Source organism: Vigna unguiculata, chromosome 8 (assembly GCF_037176805.1).
Source record: "Vigna unguiculata cultivar grain cowpea cultivar isolate G323 ecotype 2 chromosome 8, ASM3717680v1, whole genome shotgun sequence".
In the NCBI taxonomy this organism is placed as follows: domain Eukaryota; kingdom Viridiplantae; phylum Streptophyta; class Magnoliopsida; order Fabales; family Fabaceae; genus Vigna; species Vigna unguiculata.
This window is the reverse complement of record NC_140799.1, coordinates 22,210,409-22,222,130: the sequence shown is the minus strand read 5'-3', so window position 1 is coordinate 22,222,130 and position 11,722 is coordinate 22,210,409. Positions and strand designations below refer to the sequence as shown.

Genomic DNA, 11,722 nt, shown 5'->3' with positions numbered 1-11,722 from the left:
AATATCATTTCCAATATCTTAAATCCTCATCATTTTTATGCCACATACTAGACTGTATAATCTTTTAACCACTATTCCCGGTTTTAGACCACTTCCACTCAACTTCCATCACTATGTGATATACATCTGCCCACACCTAACTTCCCCACGCCACCAACACACTCGGTCTTACTCCTCTGATACGGCGCCTGGCGGCCACCTACGAACCGCCAGGTGGTTCCTGCATCCTCCAGGAACTCCCCTATTTTCTAAGTTATGCGAACTTTAGATCTTGCACCAAACTTCCGATTTTCCCATAATTCATCAACTCCATTGATTGCGAATTTCGTTCCTATATCATTCTCTCAATTATTCCACTCAACGTTTTCCCTTACAAGAATAACCCTAATTCGATGAGTATCAGAATTCTCCACTAAACTCATTCAAAACACTGTTTCATTCACGTAAGCTACTCATACAATGAAATTCGACGCCAATTCAACCAACAGACGACCCTTTAATGAATAACCATTCTTTTTCCATGACCAAAACCTCCCCAACGTCCCAAATCATGAAAATCAAGCTAAATTGGTTCGTGTCGCCTGGCGGAAATTCATCACCGCCAGGCAGTCCAAACAAAATTGCAGAAACTGAGGCACTAGTCACGCGTCGCCTGGCGGTTGGGAGTGTACCGCCAGGCGGTTCTTCATCTAGAACCAGGAACGCACACAAAAGATATGAGTCGCCTGGCGGTCAGTCACGACCCGCCAGGCGGTTTCTGGAAAAATTCCAGAACCGAACATTCTCACACAATTCAAACAATTCTAATACATATAATCATCATACAATTCATGCAATTATACAATAAAACATAATTACGAGGTTCCAGCTCCCCTAACCTGGATCCTTTAGCTTAAACTTGAAAATTGAGAAGTTCTCCTTTGAACACCAACCCTCCTTGGCTCCTCTCTATTCAGCCCCTCAAGTCTCACTCCAAACTCACAGAATTCCAAAATTTCGTGCTCTCTCTCTGGTGTATTTTCAGCTTGCCAAACCTTTGCTATTTACTCACTTTTTCCCTTTTAAAGTGTGCCTAAAACTAGGTTATTAACCTAAAACGAAAATTGCCACTTAATGGTGGTTAATTCCCATTCATTGTCTCTTTATGGGATGTTTCACAGCCACCCTTATACTGCCATTCCACTAGGAAGTTCCTCAACTCTTCATATTCAAGCCAAAGCCAAAAATATCAAAAATTAAAGTTTAATGTAAGTTCTCCAAGGCTTGAACCCATAACCATGCAATTGCCAAATCAATATCAAACCACTTAACCAATTCAGATTTCATGTTAACAATCATAATTCAATTATCATATTATCTCACAACATGATTATTATATATTTAAAATAAAAACGAACAATAATACAAAATGTCATATATAGGACTCAAACCCAAGTCCTCTCACACAATCAAAGTACTTTCAACCACTTAAGCTATTACTTTTCCACGTCATTCCACTCATAATTTAATGTCATAATTAATTCTCCCACGCGCATTTATTAATTAATTATTTATTTAATTAATTAAATTTCACGGGTTTTACATTACCCCCACCTTTAAAAGTTTTCGTCCTCGAAAAAGAGAACTTACTAGAGAAAAGATGAGGATAAGACCGCCTCATGATATCTTCCATCTCCCATGTCATTTCCTGAGCTGCCTCATCCCATAGCACCTTCACTGTTTTGATCTCCTTTTCTCTGAGTTGCTTTACTTGAGAATCCAAGATTCTCACTGGTCCGGCACCAACAGTCAAGTCCTCTCGTATCTGCACATCATCCTCCTCCAGAATGTGCGTAGGATCTGCTATGTATTTCCTCAACTGTGACACATGGAAAACATTATGTAAGTTTGCCAAGTGTGGTGGCAAAGCAATCTCATATGCAACAGGTCCAATTCTCCTCGTGATCTGGTATGGGTCGATGAATCGAGGAGTCAACTTCCTCGATCTAAGAGCTCTCCCAATGCAAGCTGTGGGGGTCACACGAAGAAATACATTGTCACCCGCCTCAAACTCAAGCGGCCTCTTTCTCTTATCTGCATAAGATTTCTACCGACTCTAACTGGCCTTCATGCGATCATGTATCATCTTCACCTTCTCGGTGGTTTGCTGACTCTCCGTCCTGCTGCCAGCACACGAGTGTTCGGCATCTCCTACCGTACAATGCCTCATAAGGTGCCATCCCGATGCTGGAGTGATAACTATTATTATACGTGAACTCCACAAATGGCAGCATATTACTCCAGGTGCCCAGATGATCTAACACACACGTCCTCAGCAAATCCTCCAACGACTATAGTCCTCTCAGACTGTCCATCGGTCCGAGGGTGGTACGCCGAACTCATTCTCAACTGAGTACCCAAGGCCTTCTGCAAAGACTGCCAAAACCTCGATGTGAACCTTGGGTCTCTATCAGATACAATACTGGCAGGCACACCATGTAGTCGGACCACCTCTTTGACATATAATTCGGCCAGCTTATCTAAGGACATCTTCTGATTTATGGGCAAGAAATGTGCACACTTCGTCAACCGGTCTACAATCACCCAAATAGAGTCATGTCCCCTCACCGACCTCAGTAAATGGGTGACGAAGTCCATGGAAATGCTGTCCCATTTCCATTGAGGAATATCCAGAGGCTCCAACATCCCACCCAGCCTTTGGTGTTCAATCTTCTCTTTCTGACACACCAAGCAGGAAGCGACGTAATCAACAACATTTGTCTTCATGCCCGTCCACTAGAAAGTAGCTGTTAAATCTTTATACATCTTAGTCATACCTGGGTGTATGCTAAGACGACTCTTATGCCCCTCATCTAAGAGCATCTTCCTTAAAACTCTACTACTGGGAACACACACCCTCTCTCTGAAGCGTAGAATACCGTCCCTGCTCATTCTGAAGTCCTTCCTTTTCTCAGTACCCAACTCACTAATGATCTACTGCAGTTCTTGATCATTACCCTGTTCAACCCGAACCTTATCTAGAAACTCGTTGGTGATTCTCAGCATACTGCATCGTATCTGACCTTCACCCATATCCAGTCCCAGGTTCATGTCTCGTAACTATTCTAGCAACTCCAGCTCTCTAATCATCATAGTTGCCACATGGACTTTCTTCCTGCTCAAAGCATCGGCAACGACATTGGCTTTACCAAGATGATACAAAAGCTCAAATTCGTAGTCTTTCAGGTACTCCATCCAGCGACTCTGCCTCATATTCAGCTCCTTTTGATCAAACAAGTATTTCAGACTTTTATGATCCCTGAATACCTGGAACTGGGCCCCATACAAGTAATGTCGCCAGGTCTTGAGTGCAAAAACCACTACAGCCAACTCCAAATCATGAGTCGGATAATTTTTCTCATGCACCTTCAGCTGTCTCGATGCATATGTCACAGGTCGTTTATCCTACATCAGTACACAACCCAATCCCTGATAGGAGGCATCACAATATACTTCAAACATTTTAGTAGTATCAGGAATCGCCAACACTGGTGCAGTAGTCAACCTTCTCTTCATATCCTCAAAGCAAGCCTCACAATCATCGATCCACGAGAAAGGATGATCCTTCTTGGTGAGCTGTGTCAATGGGCTCACCATCATGGAGAAACCCTCCACAAAGCGCCTGTAATACCCCGCTAACCCCAGAAAACTCCGCACTTTAGTGACTATTTGTGGCCTCTCCCACTTCACCACTATCTCGATTTTGGCCAGATCCACTGCAATCCCTTGGGCTGAAATCACATGACCCGGAATTGTACCTCCTCCAGCCAGAACTCGTATTTTGACAACTTCCCATACAGCTGGTGCTCTCTGAGAATCCCCAAAACCACTCTCAGATGTTCTGCGTGTTCTTCTCTACTCTCGGAATAGATCAGAATATCATCAAGAAAAACTACCACAAACTGATCCAAATATGGCTGGAAGATCTGATTCATATAGTCCACGAATATGGTCGGCGCATTAGTCACCCCAAACGGCATCACCACATACTCGTAGTGGCCATAGCGCGACCTAAAAGTTGTCTTTTGCACATCATCCGGCCTGACTAGGATCTAATGGTACCCAGACCGCAAGTCTATTTTCGAGAACATCGCAGCTCCCCTCAATTGATCCAACAGATCATCAATCCTCGGCAGTCGATACTTATTCTTTATAGTTAGCTTATTTAACTGCCGGTAGTCGACACACAATCTGGAACTGCCATTTTTCTTCTCACGAGCAATAGAGGCGCACCCCAAGGCGATGCACTTGGACGTATAAACTTTTTCTCAAGTAGATCTTCAATCTACTTCTTCAGTTCAAATAACTCAGCTGGTGCCATCCGATAGGGTGTCATGGATACTGGACCAGCTCCAGGGATGAGATCAATGGTGAAATCCACATCCCGACTCAGTGGCAACTCCGGAATTTCATCCGGGAAGATGTCTGCATACTTCTCCATCACATGAATTCTACTGATTCTCTCTGCAGTACTCAACTTCTCTGCATGAGCCATAATCATGAAACATGTGGCTCCATCCTCAATTTCCTTCACAGCCTGATTAGAAGAGAAGAGCTCCAACCCTACTATCTCAGGGAATACCACCATGCGTCGTCCGCAATCAATCACCACATGGTTGCTCGACAACCAGTCCATACCCATAATGACATCCAGACCCTCCATGGGCAAGCAAATCAAATTCACCTTGAATCTGCGACCCACCACCTCCATAGGGCATCCCACGCACACAAAACTAGTGGACACCTCGTTTGACGCTGGTGTGGCGACTATTAATTCGCACCCCAGCTCCCGTATCACAAGCCCGAGCCTCCTCACACATTCATTAGATACGAATGAATGGGTAGCTCCTGAATCATAAAGCACTACCACACGGTTACCAAACAACAAACAAGTATCCTGTACCAGGTTACCTGACTGAGTCGCCTCTGTAGTTGTCAATGCAAATACACGCCCTAGTGCTCGGGGCCTATCTCCCACTGGTTTCCTAGCTGGTGCACCTCCAGCTGGTTTCTTGTTAGGATAGTGTCTAGCATAGTGTCCTGTCTGATCACACACGTAGCACTTGTTAGTGCTACTGTTGCCTCCAGTGCTGCAAGAGGGTTTTGGACAGTCCTTCCTCAAGTGCTCACCACCATAGTTGAAACACTGTAGTTTTCTGGAAGAAGGTGATGGTCTGGTGTATGGTTTCTTCTACTGACGGGGGTCGGTCGTGGTCCTCTGTGGTCGAGTCCCACTGCTGGGTCCCGTCTCTAGTTGCTCCATCGCCTTGGCCTACTCCACCAAGATCAAAAACTCCCTGATGAGGAGTGGTACTATAAACTGGCGCAGCTCATGTTTCAGCTCGCCCTCATACTTCCTGCACCTTCACTCCTCAGTGACTGCAGGTGAATAAAATCGAGCCAGATACTCAAACCTATTTGTGTATGCCTGCACAATCAGGTTCCCCGACTGGAAAGTGAGGAATTCAGCTTCCCTCTCGTGTTTCGCTAAGTCTGGAAAGTACTTCTCCAGGAATCTAGTCCTGAAGGAAGTTCAGGTGATCTCCTCGGCACGAGTCTGCATCAACTGCTGCATGCCCACCCACCAATACTCTGCATCTACTACTAGAAGAAAAATGACAAATGACAGCTTTTGTGCATCAGTGCAGTCTATCACCCTGCAGACCTTCTCGCACTCTCTCAGCCATGCGTCTGTCTCGTCAGGGGTGGATTTTCCAGAGAACTTTGAGGGCTTATGCCTCATGAAATCTTCCATCGTCACAGGGCGCACAGGTGCCACCATGGCTCTAGGCTGAGCTGCAATAGGATGCGATGAATCGCCTGAGTGATCTCGTCAGCTCCAGCAGTGTTTCTCCTCCTCTTGTTAGCCATGGCCTGAGCATGCCACATTTTTAAAGTTGGTTAAATTACACAGCTTAAATCAGAATTTCACATTTAACAATTAAATCAACATAAAACACACAATCACTTAGTCACGCAATTCCCTTAGCCCCAAAAATCATTTTGAAATCAAAGTTCTGATACCAAATGTAACATCCTATCAGGATATTACGGATTTAAATAAATAAAATAATTAAAAACATAAAGTTGCCACATTTAGGAATAAACCTCATTTCCCAAAAACGAGGGAAATTTAAATTTTATTAACCTCCAAGGATAAAAGCAAAATCCATAGTCAATAAAACTGAAACAACAACATAAAACCTCTCATAAAAGTTTATAAAATAGTTCAACTCGGAATAATACAAAAATATATAAAACTCCCAAGCTTTTCCCACGCTCCGTGACTAAGCCTCACCGGCTCCACCTGCATCAACATTCTCTGCTCACGTCTACCGCGTACACGATCATCGCCAAACACAAGCAGATAGGGTGAGCTTATGAAAACAACATACATCATAACAATAATCAAATAACCAATTATACAACTGTAAACTCTATAAAGAACCAAGATACCATCTCTTACTCAATTCTCTAACGTCTGGCCACAACCAGACCATTCGTGTTCTACCTCTTCTAGTGATTACCCCAAGGTAATTTGCTGCCAAACCTATCAGCCACAACCAACAGAGCACGTGCGAGAACCAATGCCACGGATCATACACCGTAACGCTAGGTGGAGTTTCCAATTACGAACATAGTTCGTAATGTCCCAAGACTACCAAACTCGTCAGCCAACAACTGAGGAGGCAATCTATCTGGACCCATCCGTAATGGCCACAACCAGCACACTCGCACCGGCAACACTCGCCAACCCGAGCTCAACTCAAGGGTTCCTCGTGTTCATCCGCCATCCTGAGCTCAACTCGAGGGATGCCATTCCGAGCTCAACTCAAGGAATGTACGTGCTTAACCCCTATACCGAGCTCAACTCAAGGGATATGTTCCGAGCTCAAGTCAAGGAACCCAGCAATCTTACCTTTGAGGCATCACTAAAAGCCTTGTAGATCACCCTACAAAGTCCAATACTTAGGACTTACAGTAGCCAAATCACTTAGCGGTGGACACGTATCGCTAGGCGCCATCCGCTTCCAGACTGCCTGGCGGGGGACATGTACCGTCAGGCGCCAAGCGCCTAAAAACCATAAAATCTGAAACTACCGCCCGGCTATCGCTAAGTGGACGCTGCTCCAAGAGTCACTGTTTACGTCACCGCTGCTTGGCGGAACCTATCCTTCCGCCTGGCGCCACCAAGTCCAGGACCCCACTGAATCCATGCCATCGCTTGGCGGTTCTGGTGTTACAGTGGGGCGCCATGACAGTGTTGCGCATCACCAATTGATTAAATGGATGTTACTGCTCCAAGAATTGGGCATTGAGATTCAAGACAGAAGTGGAGCACATAACTTAGTAGTTGACCATCTTAGCAGGATTGAAAATAGAAGAGATAACATTCCTATTCAAGATGACTTTCCTGATGAAGTCCTCTTAGCATTGACTGCTGTGAAAGATATGTTTTCTGAACCTTGGTTTGCTGACATTGTTAACTATTTGGTTGTTTCTGCTATTCCTCCTTCCTTCTCCAAGTATGAAAGAACCAAGCTAAAAAGTGAGGCAAAGTACTATATCTGGGAAGACCCAATCTTATGGCGCATTGGTAGTGACCAAGTCATAAGGAGGTGTGTTCCAGATATCGAGATACCTTATGTGCTTGAGTTCTGTCATTCATCTCCTTTTGGTGGACATTATGGGACACAAAGAATAGGTGTGAAAGTGTTGGATTGTGGATTATATTGGCCTAATATCTTTAAAGATGCACAGAGGGTGTATGAAAATTATGAGCAATGTCAAAGGGTAGTCAGATCTATTTCAATAAGGGATGAAATGCCTCAACAACCCATGCTATATTGTGAGGTATTTGATATTTGGGGTATTGATTTTATGGGTCCTTTTCCTCCTTCTTTTGGGTTTACGTATATTTTTCTTGTTGTAGACTATGTCTCCAAATGGGTGAAAGCCATAACTACAAGGACTAATGATTCTCGAGTTGTCATGAGTTTTGTCAGGTCTAACATTTTCTATAGGTTTGGAATACCACGAGCCATCATCAGTGACCAAGGGACTCATTTTTGTAATAAGCTACTTGAGAACATGTTGAAGAAATATGGGGTGACGCATCGCATTGCTACACCATATCACCCCCAAACTAATGGGCAAGCAGAGATCCCTAACAGGGAGATTAAAAAGATACTAGAGAAAGTGGTGAAGCCTAGTCGAAAGGATTAGGCCACAAGATTGGATGATGTACTTTGGGCACACAGGACAGCCTACAAAACACCTATAGGTATGTCGCCTTTTAGGGTGGTTTTTGGAAAGGCTTGTCATCTACCTGTGGAGATTGAACATCGAGCCTATTGGGTCGTGAAAGCCTGCAACATGGATTTGGAAGAAGCAGGGAAATAGTGAAAACTTTAGTTGCAAGAACTAGAGGAGCTTAGGCTTGCAGCCTATGAAAACTCAAAGTTCTACAAAGAGAAAACTAAAAAGTTCCATGACCAAAAGCTTGTGGCTAGAAAGGATTTCAAGGTAGGCCAGAAGGTGTTACTATACAAATCCAAGCTTGGTCTCATGAGTGGTAAGCTGCGCTCCACTTGGGAAGGACCATTCATTGTTACAAAAGTCTTCCATTATGGAGCAGTGGAGATCAAGGAAGAATCCTCAAAAAGAACTTTTAAAGTTAATGGGCATCGTCTTCAAATTTTTAATGAAAATCAAGATATGGTGAAAAAGACGATGGATGGGATGAACTTGACTTCTCCCGCACACCTTCCGCCTTGAGGAGGTAAGTACACTTCATACTTTTTCTTTGCATTATATATTGAATACATTGAGGACAATGCATGGATAAAGTGTGGGGGTGTGGGGAGAAAATTTATTTTCCCCCTTTTCTGATTTTGTTTTCTATTTGTTTTTTTTTTTGTTTTCTTAAAAAAAATCTGCTTTCAATAAAACATGTTGACATTGGATTTTGGGATTTGATTCACTAATGGAATGGTCATAATTTTGGGAAAATAAGAGTCATGTTCTCTGAGTGGATTGTTTTTGTGATTTACTAATTGAGTTGATTTGAGAGTTTCTGTAATAAATCTTTTGTGAAAGAGTTTTGACCTTGTGAGTTTTGAGCTTTATTGTAAAGGATGGACTACCATGTGTCATTCCAATTTTTCTTGTGTGACTTGCTCATGTCTTGTTTTTACTCAAATGTTTAGCTTGATTCTTGTGTTTTGCATCGTAGGTGAATATGCATGATTTGATATGACTGAGGCATTTCTTGTTCTTACCTACTTGGCCAAATAAGCTAACCATGACATTGATCCATTGGCAGCCCTTTGAGCTTTAAACCTCTTTTTCTTGTTTTGAGCATATTGCTAAACCTTAAAAAGAAAAAGACCTAGTTTTTCCTTACCTCAGGGAGAAAGAAGGAGTTAGTGGATTATGTTAAGATTGGTTGAGAAATAAAGTGTGGGGGTGAGTATTTCCCCCACGAAGTTATAAAAATGGCAAAAAGAAAAAATTGTTGATGATAGAGTGTTGAAATGAAAAATGATTGCTTTCTAAAAAAGAGCAACAAAGGATAAAAGAGAAGAAAAAAGACAAAGGGGATTGTTTTTTAAACTATGCTCCACAATTCTTTCTACCTTACTATTTCAAAAACACTAAAATCCTAAAAAAATTTCCTACCTTTGCCTTGGCCCCTTTATAACCTGTGAAAAGTCCTCATGATTTTGAATGCATGTTTTCTGAAAGCTGTGAATATTAGAGTCTTGCTAAGCATTGAGAGTGTTTACTTGCATGAGTATTTTGAGTGGAAACACAAGCCAAAACACTTGAGCGAACTTTGGTGAGAAAATATACATTTAACTTGAGTGTTTCTCTTTCATATTTGATTATCTTGTAAACTCAAAAGATTAACTCATGTGTGAAAAACAGAATCTTTCCGTTTGTATGTACATGACAACATGAATTCTAGAAGATTGATTTGTTTCCATTTGTATTCATTGCTTTAATCCACTGAAGATATGGAATAAAATACCTCAGAATAAAGTTTTGAAATTGTTCAATTTTGCCTAGGAGTAAAAGGATAAGTGTGGGTGTGTGATAAGTTCAAATTTTTTCCCTCATTTAATGTTTAAATTTGAGGATTTTAATAGAATTTTTGTGCTTAAGGATTGATTTAATTGGGATTTGTGATTATTGGATTTATTGAGTACGTAAGGTAAAAATTACGTAAAAATTGGTTTTTAGTTGCATAACATATTATCGGATATTCTAATGTTTGTTAATGCAGCTGAAGTTTGATTTGAGTCATTAAAAGTGTGGAATTGAAATATTCAAAGTTACAAAAGAATTCCAAAATCAGGAAATTTTGGAAAAGAATAAATCAGGAGCTAAATGCACCCCCAGTTCTTATTTACACACTCCTCTTGCAAGTGGACCACAAAAACCTGTTTTGTACCCCAATTTTTACACACTCAACCAAATTATGCCATATGGCAATCCTTAGCTTCTAAATCTGTCCAACCACATGATGACACGTGTCATGATCCTCCACTCACCAAATTGACCAACCATACACTTCCACGTCATCATCTTCATCTCTTCCATGAGAAACCCTAATTTCTCCATAAACCCTAGCTGTCACCATGCCGACAGCCACCAAAGATCTGCCGCCGTCAATCGTCGGCCACTGTAACGTCATGCTGCAACCGCACCATTAACGACGCAGTAGACCACCATCTCTAGCAGCCACCATCTCTATGCACAGCAGCATTGTTTCTGTACCATTCACGTACCACCAACCTGCACGCATTCTGTCAACAACCATTGCTCCATCCTTCCTCACACTCGTGAGAATCCAAAAAAGTGCAAGCACCATCACCACGACGGAGCTGCAGCAGTGCGACCATCTCTGCAGCGGAAACCATCACAGATTTGCACCTGTAACACGCACCAGAAAATGCAACCTTCACACATCTCTTGTAGCAGTAAACGTGAAGCAGAACAGTGTCGAAGCACTTGCATTCGCGAGCTTCACGCAATAGCGCCGGCAACCCCTGCGAAGCAGAACAACAACCAGTCACGACCACCACTATAGATATGCACCGCACCAGTAGCACGCCTCCAGCCAGATCGAAGAAGAAGACCTTCACCGAAAAACACATCGCAAACCACCGCGCGTCAACCACGTAGCAGCCACCACAAGTTGGAGAAAAGTGTAAGAATGAAACCATAGTTCTGGAGAGAGAAAGCATTCTGCCACGTGTCAGCTTCTCATTGCACAGTCAAACTGGTCAATTAGTCAACACTGATCAAATGGTCAAAGCCAGCAGTCAACTCTAGTCACAATGTGGTCAAAACTGCAAAAATGGTCAAATAAGAAGGGTAGAATTGGAAATTGGACAAAAATTAAGGTGCTAATTAATTAAATAAAGATAAAATATTTGAGCAACCGATAGATAAAGTCCAAGACCAATTGAAGCCTATATAAAGAGGCCTAAGGGAGCAGAAGAAGGATACTTAGACACTTAGCAACTCTTTGGTTTTGGAAAATACCATTATCCATCACATCTTTCCTTCTTCCTTTTATTTTCTTTCCTTCATCATATTATTATCATGTATTCCATCAAAGCCATGGAGGACTAAGCTTTTAGTGTTGATTCCACTATAATTTCTTAACTGGATT

General features: G+C 42.4%; 2 protein-coding genes across 2 annotated transcripts; both read right to left on the bottom strand.

Moving 5' to 3' along the window:
• Nucleotides 1-1,120: 1,120 nt before the first annotated feature.
• On the bottom strand, nt 1,121-2,219 carry LOC146884240 (uncharacterized). Its single transcript, XM_085665912.1, has 3 exons — nt 2,132-2,219; nt 1,630-2,073; nt 1,121-1,200 (listed from the first exon to the last, which is right to left on the bottom strand). The coding sequence occupies exons 1-3, from the start codon at nt 2,217-2,219 to the stop codon at nt 1,121-1,123; spliced, it is 612 nt and encodes a 203-aa protein (XP_085522038.1).
• Nucleotides 2,220-4,324: 2,105 nt separating this feature from the next.
• Nucleotides 4,325-5,302, bottom strand: LOC114194966 (uncharacterized). Its single transcript, XM_028085368.2, has 2 exons — nt 5,235-5,302; nt 4,325-5,129 (listed from the first exon to the last, which is right to left on the bottom strand). The coding sequence occupies exons 1-2, from the start codon at nt 5,300-5,302 to the stop codon at nt 4,325-4,327; spliced, it is 873 nt and encodes a 290-aa protein (XP_027941169.1).
• Nucleotides 5,303-11,722: the final 6,420 nt, after the last annotated feature.

What these genes read in the sequence shown, in the direction of transcription:
- LOC146884240 (XM_085665912.1), bottom strand. Translation starts at nt 2,219, where the DNA reads ATGGCACCTTATGAGGCATTGTACGGTAGGAGATGCCGAACACTCGTG. An exon ending in GTCAGCAAACCACCGAGAAG is followed by an intron (nt 2,074 to 2,131) that starts GTGAAGATGATA and finishes AATCTTATGCAG; the next exon opens with ATAAGAGAAAGAGGCCGCTT. An exon ending in TTATCCTCATCTTTTCTCTA is followed by an intron (nt 1,201 to 1,629) that starts GTAAGTTCTCTT and finishes TTGAATATGAAG; the next exon opens with AGTTGAGGAACTTCCTAGTG.
- LOC114194966 (XM_028085368.2), bottom strand. Translation starts at nt 5,302, where the DNA reads ATGGAGCAACTAGAGACGGGACCCAGCAGTGGGACTCGACCACAGAGG. An exon ending in ACCACGACCGACCCCCGTCA is followed by an intron (nt 5,130 to 5,234) that starts GTAGAAGAAACC and finishes ACCCTCTTGCAG; the next exon opens with CACTGGAGGCAACAGTAGCA.